This window comes from Sciurus carolinensis, chromosome 7 (genome assembly GCF_902686445.1).
Source record: "Sciurus carolinensis chromosome 7, mSciCar1.2, whole genome shotgun sequence".
Taxonomy (NCBI): Eukaryota; Metazoa; Chordata; class Mammalia; order Rodentia; family Sciuridae; genus Sciurus; species Sciurus carolinensis.
The window spans coordinates 128,220,765-128,237,856 of record NC_062219.1 but is presented as its reverse complement, the minus strand read 5'-3'; the positions used below and the strand labels follow the sequence as shown (position 1 = coordinate 128,237,856).

At 38.8% G+C, this 17,092-nt stretch overlaps 1 protein-coding gene across 7 annotated transcripts in view; it reads right to left on the bottom strand.

Annotated features, from left to right (window-relative positions):
* Zscan12 (zinc finger and SCAN domain containing 12) overlaps nucleotides 1-12,051 on the bottom strand; it is a 48,229-nt gene extending 36,178 nt beyond the window's left edge. Inside the window, exons 1-5 of one of the 7 annotated variants that reach the window (XM_047557998.1) lie at nucleotides 11,915-12,040; nucleotides 11,419-11,511; nucleotides 10,333-10,809; nucleotides 5,437-5,575; nucleotides 1,606-3,770 (exon numbers count right to left, since the gene is read on the bottom strand). In XM_047557998.1, coding sequence (XP_047413954.1) covers nucleotides 2,491-3,770; nucleotides 5,437-5,575; nucleotides 10,333-10,809; nucleotides 11,419-11,439 — 1,917 coding nt within the window. In that variant the 5' untranslated portion in view covers nucleotides 11,440-11,511; nucleotides 11,915-12,040 and the 3' untranslated portion in view covers nucleotides 1,606-2,490. Of the gene's footprint in view, nucleotides 1-1,605; nucleotides 3,771-5,436; nucleotides 5,576-10,332; nucleotides 10,810-11,418; nucleotides 11,801-11,914 lie in introns of those variants that run through there. The other 6 variants (XM_047558001.1, XM_047557997.1, XM_047558000.1 and 3 more) reach the window with 6 other exon arrangements.
* Nucleotides 12,052-17,092: the final 5,041 nt, after the last annotated feature.

The following is a 17,092-nucleotide window of genomic DNA, read 5'->3' as shown; positions in this document are numbered from 1 at the left end:
TCTACTTGTCCTCAACACAGTTGGGACTTCTCTTTTCAGAGTACTGCTCAAACCCATTCTCCTTCATTAGCTTTATCTCATATTTCAAATTCCAGAAATCTCTTTTTTGGGGGAGCATCTTTCTTCCCTTTTCAATACCACTACCTAATTGCTAGGTCACTGTGTCATTCACAGCCCATTTTTAACTTACTTCACTTTTCATTGCTTTGAAAATCTGGCTTTCCTGACATCTCCAGGAGCTTTCCACCTTTAACACCCAATCTTTTGCCTACTTCAAATTAACTGTAAAAGAAAGTCGATTTTATCCTTATTGTAAACCACTGCTTTCATGATTTGTCATTTAAATTTCACACCAGTAATTTCTATCTGGTTGTTGTGGTACTATTAACTGCCACTACTTCTACGTTGGACCTGTTTCATTTCACATTCTTTTCTTCTTTCTTGTCTCCTGTTATTGTTGATGATATCATAATCTACATGGATAAGATGCTTCAAAGGTCCTTGATTCCCTAGATCCTGTCATTGTCACATCACATCTATTTTATATCCATAAAGATACATTCTTAGCCAGGCCTGGTGGGGCATACCTGTACTCCCAGTGGCTTGGGAGGCTGAGACAGGAGGATCAAAGCCAGTCTCAGCAAAAGCAAGGTGCTAAGCAACTCAGTGAGACCCTGTCTCTAAATAAAACATAAAATAGGGCTGGGGATATGGCTCAGTGGTCAAGTTCAATCCCCGATAACCACCCGCTCCAAAAATATTCTTGATCATCACAAGGCATTCTCTGCTCCCTGCATTACTCAATGTAACACTCCATTTCCACACCTAACATTCCATGTCTTCCATTTGGCTCTCAGAGCCTTCCATGTCTCCATGTTGCCAATTTAGGTCCAAAGAGTAATCAATAATTCCATTATATTATTCTGGATAACTAGTTTGATCCCTTTTGATGCCTATCTGTAAATTCCATGCCCTTTCACCTTTTGGGGGGATAACAGTGGTCTAATTCCCTGTTCACTCTAAAAAGTTGCTGGCACATGTCCCCTGTAGGAATTTCCTTATGCTAAAAATCACAGTGACCCTTTAGAGGACTATATTCAGGTTTTCTCACTTCATAGGCAACCATGAAGATAGTTTTGATTTAAGGCAAAGTTTCCCAAATTTTAGAGTACATCAAGTGACTGTGAAGCTATAAAATGAAGATTTATAACTCTCATTCTAGACCTAGAGAAGTACAATAACTGCAAGCAGGACTCAGACATTTTATTATTTTAAAATATTTTTTAGTTGTAGATGGACACAATACCTTTATTTATTTTTGTGGTGCTGAGGATCGAACCCAGAGCCTCACACATGCTAGGCAAGTGCTCTACCACTAAGACACAACCCCAGTCCCTTATTTTATTATTTTTTATAGTATTTATTCTTTTAAGATGAGGTCTTGCTATAATGCCCAGACTGGTGTCCAATTCCTGAGCTTAAGAGATTTTCCTGCCTCAGCCTCCCTAGTAGCTAGGACTATAAGTATATGCCACCATGCCCACTTAAAACTTAAAAGTCATGAGGTTCCCCCCCCCCCCCCCCCCCCCCCCCCAGTTCTAGAGATCAAACCCAGGGCCTCACTCATGCTAAGCAAGCACTCTACTAGTGACACCCCTAGCCCCAGGAATTTAAAAAAAGCTGCATGAGTGATTCTGATGTTAATCAAAGTTGGGGACTCACTAGCAATAATGGACAGGACTAGCAGTCGGAAAGCTGACTTAAGTTGCTGGTCTTTTCTTTTGTGTGATATTGTAACTATGTCACCATCTCTCTAAGGAAGAGCATCCTCATCCTCATTTTTAAAGTGGAGAATAACTTGGATTTAAAGAGGTGCTTATGGAATTAAATTGAGAAAAGCGCTCTGTGTCAAAGTACAGAGTTAATGGATGAAATTATTGGCATTCCAGCCCTACCAGTCTTTTCCCAAGTTGTTTCCAATTCAATGCCATCAACTTCCCAATTTGAATAAACTCTCTATTAGGTTGGCTAGACAGCACACTTACCTCTGTTTTTATCTGTTTTACCTAAACGTTTTCTCCTTTTTGCCTTCCAAATCTGCCCACTAAGCCCTCATTTTCAATAAAATCTTTCCTGAGTACCCAAGGCAGAAGTAATCAGTTTTTCAGAACTTAGAGCACTTAATATCTACCAAGTGCCACTTTGACTCTAAACCATGTTGAGCATGAATTCTATGACTCTGCAGTCTTATTTAATTAAATACATGAGTTTTACATATCCTAAACTGTGTTGTAAACTTTCAGACAAAAGAAATCTGTTATGCTTCTCGTTCTCCACTGTACCTAATATATAGGGCAGCACACAGTGGGCTCTCATTAACTATCTGAGGTTTTCTTATACCAACAGTGATTTAAGTTTTGCCCCAAATCATTGTACAAAGCTAGTATTTCTCACCAGCCTGCATTTTGTGAGACAGCTTCCCTGCAGTCATCACACAGAAACAGATTTTCCTCCTTTGTGGATAGTCTGATGTTGTGTAAGAGCCGAGTTCTGACTGAATGATTCCCCACACTCTTTACATTTATAGGGACCAGCTCTATTATGGATTCTCTGGTGTTTACTAAGATCTGACCTCTGTCTGAAGGCTTTGCCACACTCATCACATTGGTAGGGTTTCTCCCCAGTGTGGATTCTCTGATGCTGAATGAGGCTGGTGATTCCTCGGAAGGCATTCCCACACTCATCACACTTGTAGGGCCTCTCTCCAGTGTGAATTCTCTGATGTTCTGTGAGCACTGATCTTTGAGTAAAAGCCTTCCCACACTTATCACATTTATAGGGTCTCTCTCCAGTGTGAATTCGCTGATGCTCTATAAGACTTGTCCTTTGAATGAAGGCTTTTTCACATACATCACACTTGTATGGCTTCTCCCCAGTATGGATTCTCTGATGTTGAATAAGACCACTCTGACTGAAGGATTTTCCACATTCCTTGCACTGGTAGCATTTTTCTTTGTGGTGTATCTCCTGATGAGAAACAAGGGATGAGTTATAAACAAAAGCTTTTCCACACTCACTGCACTCATAGGGCTTTGCACCAGTGTGAACTCCTTGATGCTGAATGAGTATGGAACGTCGACTAAAACTTTTATTACACTGAGGACACTGATAAGGTTTGTCTCTCGTGTGACTCTTGAGATGGTGAAAGAGGCCTGCTTTCTGGCTAAAAGCTTTGCCACATTCATTACAGTGGTAGTGCTTTTCTCCAGAGTGAAGTCTCTGATGTTGATTAAGAGCTGACCACCGTCCAAAGGCTCTGCCACACTCATTACACTTGTATGGTTTCTCTCCAGTGTGTATTATTTTGTGTCGAATAAGCACAGTTCTCCCACGGAAAGTTTTTCCACATTCTTCACATTTGTAGGGCCTGTCACCAGTATGAATCCTCTTATGTTCTATGAGGCGTGATTGCTGATTAAAAGTTTTTCCACAGTCATCACATTCATAAGATTTTTCTCCTGGACAGGTTATCTTTTCAGTATGGTCTGAGTTCTCAGTCAGACTCACTCCATTTTCATTACATATAGGTTGTTTATCTTCCCTGGAGCATCCAGAAGGCTCTTCTGGTTCATGAGTTTCTCCACACCAAGCAGAATGGTTTGTATCATTTTCAAATCTGCTAGACACATTCCCACATGGTTCCATTCCTTCAGAAACCTCTTGTTTTGGAGTTAAATTCCTGTACTCATTTTCAGTCTTAACATCTGAAACTACAAAAGGATAATAAATTACATAGTTTCCAGTGATAGTAAACAGTAATTTCATTAAACAACATCAAATTATTCATATGAAAAATAAATGAGAACCTAGAGTTTGTGCATGACTATAAAATGGCATTAGAATATAGAAAGGTAGGTGGGGATATAGATCACTGATGGAGCATACTTGCCTAGCATTCATAAGGCCCTGAGTTCAATTCCTAGTACCACACACACACAAAGAACATAGAATGGGCTGAATATACAAAGCACTCCACAAATTGTTATGGAAAAATCAATAATCCATTAGAAAACAAGGCTAAGGAAAAACTGATGGTTTCCAAGAAAGAAAATACAGTGACTCATAAATACAGGAAAAGATGCTCTAGTTCATCATCAAGAAAAAGCAAATTTAATATTGAGATGTAATTTTTCACCTATCAGATTTATCTAATCAGTTTGGTATAATGCTGTGCTCACAAAGTGGATAACACATATCCTCGGGAACATAAGTTGATACAAACCTTTCAGGAGGGTAATTTCATAATGTCCATCAAAATTACAAAAGTTACAATTTTTTTTTTTTTGGCGGGAGAGGGGGGTACTAGGGATTGAACTCAGGGGTATTTGACTGCTGAGTCACATATCCCCAGTCCCATTTTGTATTTTATTTAGAGACAGGGTCTCACTGAGTTGCTTAGCACCTTGCTTTTGCTGAGGCTGGCTGAGATCCTCCTGCCTCAGTCTCCCAAGTTGCTGGGATTACAGGTGTGCCACCGCACCTGGTTACAGTTAAAATTTTTGACATAGTGGTTCCATATAATAGAAATTTATGCTACAGATATATACATATTCACTGCAATACTATTTGTTATAGTGAAACACCAGACAAATATATCATCAGTGGGGGACTCGCTAATTTAATTGTTTTTTCCTTATAATAAAAAAAATTAAATGCAAGAGTCTACCATCTGAGTAATAAAGAGAAGAAAAAATATTTGTTTCAATATGAAAAATGTATAATAAAAACTTTCTAGAAGGACACACAAGAAACTAATAACAATGACAGCTTATTTCAGAGTTGGGAGAGGAGACCAGATGGCTAGGGAAATTGATAGCACAGAATAATGTTTTTAAATCTTTGTTTTTAAGCTATGTGAATTTTTACCAACTTAAAAAAATTAAGTGAAAAAGAAAAAATACAGAGAAAGAAGAGATAAAGGTGGTAGAAAGTTTTTCATCCATTTACCAACCTTTACCATTTTGTCACATTTACTTTATTATTCCTACTTTTAATAAGTACACATTTTTTTCTTGAACCATCTGAGAATTAGTTGTAGACATCATGCAGCAAAGGCGTATCTACTAAAGAAGGAAGGATATAGTCCAAGTGGAAGATAGTGGTATTGTTTAGTAGAACAAAGGTTAGAAAGAGCAGAGGAGTTAATATAAAGAAAGATAACTATCAGAAAGTCAAAGTTAAGTGACCTCAAATAAAATACAGTTAGAATCTAGAAGAGAATTGAATGAGAAACCTGGATGTCTGAGAGTCTGTTCATGAGCATCACATACTTGGAGGGATTTTCTGATCAGACACAGTATTAAATACAAAAGAGCCCCAATGTCCTGTGTTAGCCCTGTCTTCTCTTTCCTCTCAAAATGGGTCTTCCTTTATTACCTTGCTCTGCTTGAGCTTCAAGTTCTGGAGAGTCACACTGGGCTTTCATAGACTGGAGGGACATATTGGGTTCTTGTTCTGTTCCTAGAGGTATAACCTCCTGCAAGAATGTTTCTTTATCTTCATGCAGGACTGCAAGCTGAGGAAATGAGATATAGATAGGTGCAGAAAATAAAAGAGCATACTATTCATACTATTCAGTGACACCTAGTTTACTGAAAACTGAAATAGAATGACCTTCTTCCCAGTTACCAGCCTGTCATAATCATACCCATTCTTCAATGCCAATGTAAATGTCACTTCTTCTTCAGAACCTTCCTTTCCAGGCTAGAAGTAATTTCCCCTATTACTAATTGCTAAAGATTGTTGGTTGTGCCACTTTTACTGCTTTTTCTTGTGCTCAAAGGAGAAGGGAGAAAAAGAAAAAAAAAAAAAAAGGAGAGAAGAAAGAGGCAGCAGAGAGAAAAAGAACTGAGGAGAAAATGAGACATAAAAGGGGAAAAGGAGAAAAAGGGAGTAATGTGGAGAAATGATAAAGAAGAAAGGCAGTGCCATGTACAGCAGTAGGGGCCAGTATTTCCAACTACCTAAAAAGCTGAGGTAGGAAGATCACTTGAGGCCAGTCTGGACAACATAGCAAAACCCTTGCAAAAAAAGAAAAAAGAAAAGAAGGAAGGAAAGTGAGAGGAAAAAAAAGGAGGAGAAGAGAAAAGAATGGATAAAAGAAAGAAAAAGGGTAGGAGAAGGAAAGAAAATTAAGAAATCTCTTTCATATTAATTATAAAAGCTATTCTCAGTAGTATTTGTCCTTTTGAGATTCCTTTCCTTTTCACTCAAGGAAGATGATCTTATTTTTTATTTATTCAAGATCCCAATTATCTCAAAATCATCTTTCACATCTGTTACACTACTACCACCACTCCAATGCTGGGGGTTAATCCCCAGGGCCTTGTGCATGCTAGGCAGGTATTCTACCACTGAGTTAAACCCCAGCACTATTCGTCACATGTTTATCTCTACCCTCATACTTTTCATTCTCTTCTAGAGAAAAGTATCTTCTGTTTTCAACACTCACATCTCTACTTTTGCCCTTTCTGCTTCCTTCTAACTTCTGTTCCCTCAAATAACCTATTTAGCAATTTCAGCCACTCTGTGGCTCCCATTTCCCTCTTGAATTAAAAAAAAAAAAAAAAAAAAAAAAAGTTTTCCTAAGCATGCTACTGTAAAAAAGCAGGGATTTGGGATCAGTACTCTGTTTCTTAGTTTATAAGCTCTTGACCTTGGCCTAGTTACTTACTTTCTCTGAGACTATACACCACCATGTATATAAAGCACTTAGCACAGGATTTTAGCATACCATAGCCCATCAATTTGCTCCCCCATTCCTTTCAGTGCTTAAATTACATGAAAATGAAATCACCTATACTGCTTCTATTTCCCTGTCCCAGTTTCAATTTGTAACTTCTCTTCAGAATAGGAGCAGAATTAGCAGAATGCTATTTCGGATGTACAGAAAAAGATATTTTGATACTTCAAATTTTGAGAAAGGGAAGTGGGGGAAGGCCAATATGGTGAGCTGTGCCTTCTATCCCTGGCTAGGTCTTCATAAGCTGCCCCAGGCATGCTTTCAGAGTTTTTTGTTTGTTGGCTTGCTTTTTGTAGTACTAAGGATTGAACCCAGAAGTGCTCTACCACTGAGCTACATCCCTATCCCTTTTTCATTTTTTATTTTGAGACAGGGTCTCACTAAGTTGCTGAAGCTGGTTGAATCTATGATCCTACTGTGTCAGTCTTCCAAGTCATTAGGATTACAGTATGCACCAACAGTCCTGGCTCTACCTCATGTCTTTAAAAACCACCCACATTTTGAGAAGTTTCAATTGTATTTCTAGCACAGATCCCGACACTGAATTCTAACTTTTTATATTCAATTGCATCCTCAACTTTTCCACTTGAATTTTAATAGGAATCTCAAAATTAACATGTCCAAAAACTAACTCCTGATTTGGTTATTTAACTTCAAATCTACTTCTCTCCCAGCCTTCATGATCTCTGTCCATCTCTGTATCTTCCTTTTCAGATAAACAACAATATCTCTGACATAATCCTTAACTTACTCTTACATTCCAAATGCTATAATAAAACAAATTCTGTCAAGTTCTATCTTTTAAAATATATCTAGAATCCAATCACATCTTATCACTTGCACTGCTACTATCCTACTCCATATTCACCAATATCTCTTGCCTGGATTATTGCTGTACCTTTATCCTCCTAAAATGGTTTCTGTAATTCTACCTTTCACCTGTATACTTCCCCAACCCCATCCTCAGCTCCACTGCAGAACTCTCTCAATATAGTAGTCAGTGATTATTTTAAAATTTAAGTCAAATTGTATCTCTCTTCTGTTCAAAACCCTCTAATGACATGCCAACTCTGAATAAAATCCAGTCTTTATAATGGTCTACAAGTCACTACATAATATAATTTCCTTGTAACTATTTTTTTCACCTATCCCTTAGCAAGCATATCTCTGCCATGACAAGCATACCTGAAGATTTATCCATGTAGCCAGGTGTGGTGGTGCACGCCTGTTATCCCTGCAACTCAGGAGGCTGTAACAGGAGGATCACAAGTTCAAGGCCAACCTCAGAAACTTAGCAAGACCCTGCCTCAAAATAAAAAAAAATAAATACTAAGGACTTAGCTCAGTGTTAAAGTGTACTGGATCAATCCCCAGTAATTAAAAAAAAAAAAAAAAAAAAACCTATCCATGTACATTCATGTGCTATTTCCTCTGCCTAAATGCTTTAAATATCTGTAAAACGTGCATTTACCTGAAAATCTTTCCTAACCTGTGTACTGAAAATAGCACAATCCTCATTTCCCACACTATTCCTTTTCTGTGCTTTATTTTTGTTGTTTTTAAAAGAATTTATCACCACCTAACATTTTGGTTGATTTTTTTGTTCATTGTGTTTCCTCTCTGTATACTAGAATTTATGAGAGCAGCAATCTTCTGTGCTTTGTTCACTGCTATATTCCCAATGTCTAAAACAATACCTACTACAAAAGATATTCAGTAAATACCTGCTAAATGATCCCTTTTAGTCTTTCAACTCTGTTAAGAGTATCTTCATCACATTACTCTTTCTTTCAAATTCCTAGTGCTGAGCTTAAAACAGGCTACTAAGTAATAAGTTGTCCATTGGTTCTTCCTTCTTTATAAATCTCATCTGTCATCATTTTCACTAAATTCTTACATAAGACATGCTTCATCCTTTCTATTCACGCTTTCATGACCCTATTTCAAATTTATCTCTTTCTGCCACATGTTCCTTTCTTTTCTACTTTGTATTCTAATGCTAAGTTACACTTATTTTGTTATCTATCTCATACTCTTTAGTCTAAGGTTTCGTAACCTTTGCTCTATTGACATGTGGGTCCGATAATTCACTATTGTCTGAGGTTCTCCTGTGTGTTAAGATGCTCCACATCATCCCCTACTGTGTGCCAACCACCTATAAGGCCAGTTACTTAGGAGGCAGAGGCAAGAGGATTGCAAGTTTAAGGACAGCCTCAGGAACTTAGTGGCAAACTATGACAACCAACAATTTCCCAAAACATTGCCAAATACCCTCCGGAGCATAAAACTACCACTGGTTGAGAACCACAGTCTTATATTACCATTAAAAGAAAACAAAAACCACTCTGAAGGCTGAGGCAGGAGGACTGCAAGTTCAAGGCCAGGCTCAACAACTTAGTGAGCACTTGTCTCAAAATAAAACTTTTAAAAAAGGTCTAGGGGTGTAGTAGCTCAATGGTAGAGCACACCTGGATTAAATCCTCAGCACCACAAAAAATAAAACAAATAGGTCCTAAATCATCTGATTCTCTTTTACATCTTTTTTTTTTTTTTAATAGTTAATAAAGCTCACTTAGACTCAAGGAGAAAAAGTGCAGAGCCTCTGTCCTACAGAAGAAAATCTAAATCCAGAGGTTGATTCAAGATCCTTGACTACCTCGACTCTTTTACTGACAATTCACTTTTCCAACCTAATTGGTCTTTCTACTACCCAAAGAAACATGGATCCCTCACCCTACCCTCTCTCCTAATTTTCCATTCTGCTCCTATATCTCATTTCTCAGGGATGGTGATTTTTATTTCTCTATCTTTTCATCGTATAATAGAGAATCAGGACAGTGACTATATTTATAAAACCATATGACATTTTCTTTATCATTTTATGTTTTGTTTTTTAAATTATTCAATCATATTAACTGTACAAATCAATGGGTTCACTATATTTCCACACATGCATATATTGTGCTTAAACCATACTTCTTGTTTATTTTGTACAGAACACCCCTTTCAAGAGGCTGCTTTCTACCTTACTATCATCGTCTCCTTAACAACTTCTCCCTATACTCTCTAATACTCTCTGTTCTAAAAGTCTTATTTCTAAGTTGAGCAGTATGTTCATCAAACAGAATTTTGTCATTTAATACAGAACACAGAAATTCACAAATGCTCTGCAGAAAAGGTATAAATAAGCTAAGACAACATTAACCAATTTTCCATGAAACTCATGTTCCTTTCTGATGCATGAAAGTGTCAAGATGCTTTGTGAAACAATGTCAAACTTTACTTTGGCCTAGAGATACACATCTTTTCCTTTTTGTACTGGGAATGAACCCAGAGGTGTCTTTACCATGAGTTACATCCCCAGAATTTTTAATTTTTTATTTTGAAACAGTGTCTTGCTATGCTATCCAGTTTAGCTTGTACTTGCCATCCTCCTGCCTTAGCCTCCCAAGTAGCTGGGCTTACAAGTATATGCCTGAAACCAGCACAATTTATCTTTTCTCAAACATAAATCACATCTTTTTTCTTACCTGACATCCTGGTTCATCTAGCTCTTTCTCTAAATCTTCCAAAACAGTCACTGCCTCCTCTCCACTCTCTGGATGCTGCTCCTGTACCCAGGCTTGAAGTTCCTCAGGTAGGATGGTCAGGAACTGTTCCAGCACCAGGAACTCCAGGATCTGTTCTTTGGTGTGGGTCTCTGGCCTCAGCCACTGATGGCAAAGCTCTCGGAGTCGGCTTAAAGCTTCCCGTGGTCCAGATGTTTCCTGGTAGCAGAACTGCCTGAAGTATTGTCGAAAGACCTCTCTGCTATGAGTGTTGTTCTTTTGAAGGCTCCCATCCTGTTTTGGGGTATATTTATTCTCTTCCTCCTCCTCATCCTCTATCTTTACTTCCAGAAGTTCATCCTGGTCCTTGTGGGCCTGGATATTCCAAGTAGATGACATCATAGCTGTGCAAACACCTATGAGTAAGATCTCTCCTGGAAAGGTTCTTCCTGAGTGGACCTGAAGAATAAGCCATCATTATTCACACAACTTACACCACATGAGAACTGCAAATTCTAAAAATTTAAGAATGATTTATGAAAGTCTACTTCCAGGTTAACTTACTTACACTCAAGGAAATAACACGTGATTTGATAGAAAATTCTTAGGAATAAACTAAAATGAAAGACTAAGGGAAACTTGATGAGTTACTTCAGGACAAGTTGTTTAAGGTAAGGAGTAAGACAGGAAACATTTTTGAAAAGGACAATTACATGGAATTAAACTAACATTTAGAAAAAGCAGATTTTTTTAAACAGGATATCCTTGATTAATTGCTTTATTTATTTATTTAACTGCAGTAGGGATTGAACCCAGGGTCACTTTACCACTGAGCTACAAACCGCAGGCCTCCCCCACCACCTTTTCTAAGACAGTGTCTGGTTAAATCACCCAGATAGATCACAGACTTGGGATCCTCCTGCCTTAGTCTCCAAGTCGCTGGAATTACAGGTATATGCCACCACGCCCGACTTGATTACTTGCTTTTATAGGATTTTTAAGTGTCCGATGTCTGATGGAATCCGTGAAATTATAAAAGCAGCACATTCGCAAGATTTTATTTCTTACCGGACTTACTCTGCACTTCATTCTTCATTTATTAGGTGAAAAGGCTGGAAAGATTACTCTTTTAAGCTTTCTTCAACCCTCGCTTTCTGTTTTCTAAAGAACGGTAAACCCAGAAAAGTGTTCTACACCACGGACCAGCTCTGTGACCCAGGAGTGTCCAGAAATGTCTCGAAGTGCCGAACCCGAGGATACACTGCCCAGGCCTTAATACAAACCCCGAAGGTATGAGATGTACAGCCCGGCTCACCGGAGAGGCCGGGAACACCTCCTTCACCACCGGCTCAGATCTACGGTCCGAGTGGCAGAGGATCAGCCCCGAGGCAGAGGGAGCTTCCCACGGGGCCGCCTGGGCAGATGAGGATCGCCCCGACCCCCACCAGCTTGGGCCGGGCTTGAGCCGCCCACGCTGCGTAAACGCAATAACCCCCCAGCCCCAAACCCACACGCTCGTACACTCCATCCCCTCCAGTCACATCGAGGGCACACGTTTGCTCACCCCCGGCCCCAGGAAGCGAGCAGAGGACTTCTTCCACAGGAGCGAAGAGGTAAGTACTCGACACGCTCCGAGACCCGGAACCCACCAAGGGCAACCTACAAAAGGCCGCTGCTAGGGACGGCCGGCGGCCCTGCCCGCGCGGGGCGCACTTCCGTGGCAGCTCTAGGAAGGGGCGGGCGGGGCTTTCAACTCAATGGTTTCATCGCGTGCGAGCGCGGGAGCTGGGCGGCGGGTTCTCAGGAGCGTGGGGAAAAGGCTTTACCGGACAGTTGTCCCACCTACCCGAGTGCTGATCTTCCCTGCGGAGCCGATCTGATGATGGGCATGTCTTCTCTCGTTCTCTCTCAGGTTTACTTGGGTTTCTGCGTACTGAGGCTCCAGGTGCCTCGAGAGATGTTCTGACGTCCTTTTTGACTGAATGCTTCACGGTGGTGAAGGGACTTGTACACAGACTTGGGCCAACTTGCTGGTTTCTGCTGAGTTTTTCAACGTCAGCGAGTCCCTCGAAGTGCCCTTCTATGTGCTGACACATCTGAAAAACAGTTCCATTAAGTAACTATGTCAAAAAAATTACTTGGTATAATAGCACAATATAAACCTAACAGTAGCCGGGCGCGGTGGTCACGCCTGTAATCCGCGCGACTCTGAAGACTGAGGCAGGAAGATCTCAAGTTTGAAGTTTGAAGCCTGCCTCAGCAACACGGTGAGACCTGTGTCAAAAAAAAAAAGCGGGGGCGGGGGGATTGTAGCTCATGGTAAAGCATCCCTGGGTACAACCTCCAGTACAAAACAAAAAACAACACAAACCCGGATACATTTATCAGGTACACTAGCAGTGATCTATAAGTTTGACAACATACTCTGTATTTATAGAACGAGGAACTCCCATACATTCCTGATGGAAATGCAAAATGGCACAGACCATATTCTAGGAAAGTAATACTATATAGCAAATTCACATATATCTACATACCCTTTGTTTCTGCAGTGACACTTCTAGAAATCCATCTCAAAGACACATTTGACCAAAATATGAAATATGAAAGATTATTTATTGAGGAATTCAAGCTAAAAAATTGAAAAAAACCAATATTCATTATAAGGGAACTAATTGAATAAACTACGATATAGCTACCCAGTAGAATACTAGACAGCTATAAAATAATGAGAAATATCTCAATGTACTGCTATGAAGTGATTGACAAGTATTTATAGCATACTACCAGTGCTCAACAACAACAACAAAATCTCCCAAAGATGTCCATATCCTAATCCCCAGAATCTACAGATGTTATTTTGCATGACAAAAGTGATGTGTTAGCTATCTGTTGCTATGACAAAATCCTAAAATAATCAAGTGAAAAGGAGGAAAGATTTAATTTAACTCACTATATCAGAGGTTTCATAGTTGCTTGAAACCATTGTTTTGGGGCCTGTGGTAAGGCAGAACATCATGGTGGGAAGTATGTGGTAGAACACAGCTGCTTACCTTATCATGGCCACAAAGCAGAGTGGAGGGGCCAACCCTCAAGGAAAAGTCATTGCATTGAGTCCATTCATTAAAAGAATAGAAAGTCATCGAATAAATAACCTAGCATTATATCTCAAAGCCCGAGAAAAAGAAAAACAAATCAATACCAGAAGTGGTAAAAGACAGTAAATATTTAAAATCAGATTTTAAATAAATGAAATTCAAAGAAAAAATTTTTAAAAATCGATGAAACAAGAAGTTGATTCTTTGAAAAATAAAATTGATAAATTCTTAAGCTAACAACAAAAAAGAGAACCCTCAAATTACTAAAATCTGTGATGAAAAAGGAAATATCACAATGGACACTACTGAAATACAGTAATTAGAAACTATTTTGGAAATTTATACTCTAATAAAATAGGACATCAACAAATTTCTAGAGACATATGACTTACCACATTAAATCAGGACGATATAGAAAATTTAAACAGATCAATTTCAAGCAATTGAAATTGAAGACACCATCAAAAGCCTACCATGAAAGAAAAACCCGGTACCACACAGATTCTCAGCTGAGTTCTACAAGACCTTCAAAGAAGAACTAACACCAATACTCCTCAAATCATTCCATGAAATAGAAAAGGAGGGAATACTTCTAAACTCATTCTGTGAAGCTAGTATCACCCTGCTATCAAAACCAGACAAAGACACATCAAGGAAAGAAAACATTGACCAATAGCCCTGATGAACAAATATGCAAAGATTCTTAATAAAATACTGGCAAACTGCATATAAAAATAAATTTAAAAGATTGTGCACCACCATCAAGTGGGGTACATCCCAGGGATGCAAGGTTGATTCAACATATTGAAATCAATAAATGTAATTCACATCAATAGGCTTAAAGAAAAGAATCACATGATTATCTTCAACAGATGCAGAAAAAGCATTTGACAAAATACAGCACCCTTTCATGTTCAAAACACTAGAAAAACTAGGGATAGCACGAACATACCAAAACATTGTAAAAGCTATATATGGCAAACCGAAGGCCAACATTATTATAAACAGAGCAAAATTGAAAGCATTTCCTCTAAAAACAATACAGGGATGCCCTCCTTCACCATTTCTATTCAACATTGTCCTTGAAACTAGCCAGAGCAATTAGGCAAAAGAAAGAAATTAAAGGGATAGAAATAGGAAAAGAAGAGCTGAAACTATCCCTAATTGCCCACAACATGATTCTATATTTAGAAGATCCAAAAACTCCAGAAAACTTCTAGACCTCATAAATAACTCCAGCAAAGTAGCAGGATGTAAAATTGACACCCATAAATCAATTACGTTCCTATATACCAATGATGAATCAACTGAAAGGGAAATTAGGAACACTATCCCATTCACAATAGCCTCAAAAATATTTGGAAATTAATCTGACAAAAGAGGTGAGAGATCTCTACGATGAAACTACAGAACACTAAAGAAAGAAATTGAAGAAGACCTTTGAAGATGGAAAGATCTCCAATGTTCTTAGATAGGCAGAATTAACATTGTCAAAGTGGTCATACTACCAAAATCCATACAGATTTAATGCAATTCCTATTAAAATTCCAATGATGTTCTCCATAGAAATAGAAAAGGCAGTCATTAAATTCATATGGAAAAATAAGAGGCCTAGAATAGCCAGAGCAATCTTCTGCAAGAAGAGTCTCAATCAGACTTTTATGCTCCTGAGAATCCAAGAAATTGACAGTTTTGAACTGCAATTAAAAGTGGCCCCTTAGAACTTTTAATGAGGCTGGAAGTAAAGGTGAATGGGGAAAAATCACTTCAAAATTGAGTTTTCACCTACAAATGTATATATAGATGAATAATTGCTAAATTATAGACCCTATAACATGTAATGAGAGGCAAACATTTTTAAAGTATCTAACATATAATATGTGCTTAATTAATGCTTTTTTGGATGAAATCAATTATAACTTTTTCAAATATAACACTGCTTGAGTTAAAAAAAAAAATTAAAAACCTAACTGCTGGTCCAGGGTTGTGGCTCAGTGGTAGAGCCTTTGCCTAGCATGTGTGAAGCACTGGATTCAATTCTCAGTACCACTTATAGATAAATAAATAAAGATCCATCAAAAACTTAAAAAAAATTTTAAAAGAAATGCTCTTCCATCCTTCCTGGTGAATTTCCTCTGAGACTCCTCTCTGTGGAGGCTCTCACTGTGGGTGATTCCCTTCATTCACAGGACCATATCTGCTACCTGCTGTGTGGCCAAACGTGTTTAGGAAAAACAAACAAACAAAAAGAACCCCCCAAAAATCGAACTGCCACTGGTCTTTATAAGACTAATGAATTCTGTCTTATAAAGTACTTGCCTCTTCCAGAATCTGGGTTACAGAACTAGAAACCAGAATTCTGGCTTTGGATCACCTCGTTTTCATTTGATTTGCAGTTCCATCACTTGTGTGACAAAAACTTCCCTTCGTTTTTTTTATCTACAAAATGGAAATGATAGGATGTACCTCACAGATTCACTGTAAAGTAAAATGCATAGAAAGCACTCAATATGGTAAACTAAACCATGTGATATAAGCGAATCAGAATTCTTAAACAATTTTAATACAAAGAAGCGAAGGAAGAATCATAATCAAGGTTAAATGATATGCTTAGAACAGATTAAAAGTTGAAGCTCAGTGAGCTTGCCTAGCATGTGTGAGGCACTGGGTTCAATCCTCAGCACTACATATAAATAAAGTTATTGCGTCCGTCTACGATTAAAGAAAAAAAATCTGAAGTTGAATGGGAACTTAAAATCAAATGAAATGCATAGATTTTAGCAGTGAGGTTCATTTGGAAAAAATGCCAAATGACACCAGTATTTCCTAACTTTTTCGTAGTGCGATCTCATCATTTTTCTCCTGAACACTACACTCTTCCGGTTGTTTTTCATTAGTTGGTTTTTAAAAAGGGCTTAAACGAATGTTTGGCACTCAAGAGGTATACAAGTATTTGTTAAATAAATACGTTTCTAATGACTTTTCCTTAAGTCTACCTCATAGTTCTTCTGCCTGCCAAATATCTGGTTATTCTGAGATCCAAACTTCTTGTCATTCCACACTTATTCTGGGTGATCTTATGCATTCTATTGGATCGGCTGCCTCCTGAGAACTCCTAAATATCTCATCCAAATGATCCTTAGATCTTTGTAATTCAATGGCATATTGGAATCTTTCATTTGTATGTCCTATGAGCATCTAAAATTAACTAATCGTTTCCCCTTCCGTCTCTAAAACGTTCGGAAGCACTGACATGGAATAGGGTAACCAAATCCTAGGAGGTCCCGGTAACTGGAGGGGAACCCGAGTCAAAGTTGAAGAAAGGGGCAACTGCTTGAGCTCTGCGGAGGTACCACGAGAGAGAATCAAATTCCCACTTTGACCACAACCCACGTCCTAGGTAGGAAGTGCGTCACCGCGCTTCGCCCGGATCTTCACCCGCCCATCTAGGAAACTTGGAGGACCCACCGTCTCTGTGGTTCGTGTGTGTCTCCTACTTGACTGGGGCTCAGGGACTCGGAAGCTTCCTCTGTACATCCCAGGCAGGTGAGCTTGGTGAGGGCTCGTAACCTCTCCGTCCAGCAAGCACTCAATGTGGGTTGACTTCTCTGTCTTCACTGAAGACAGGTGTTGGCTTTCACCGC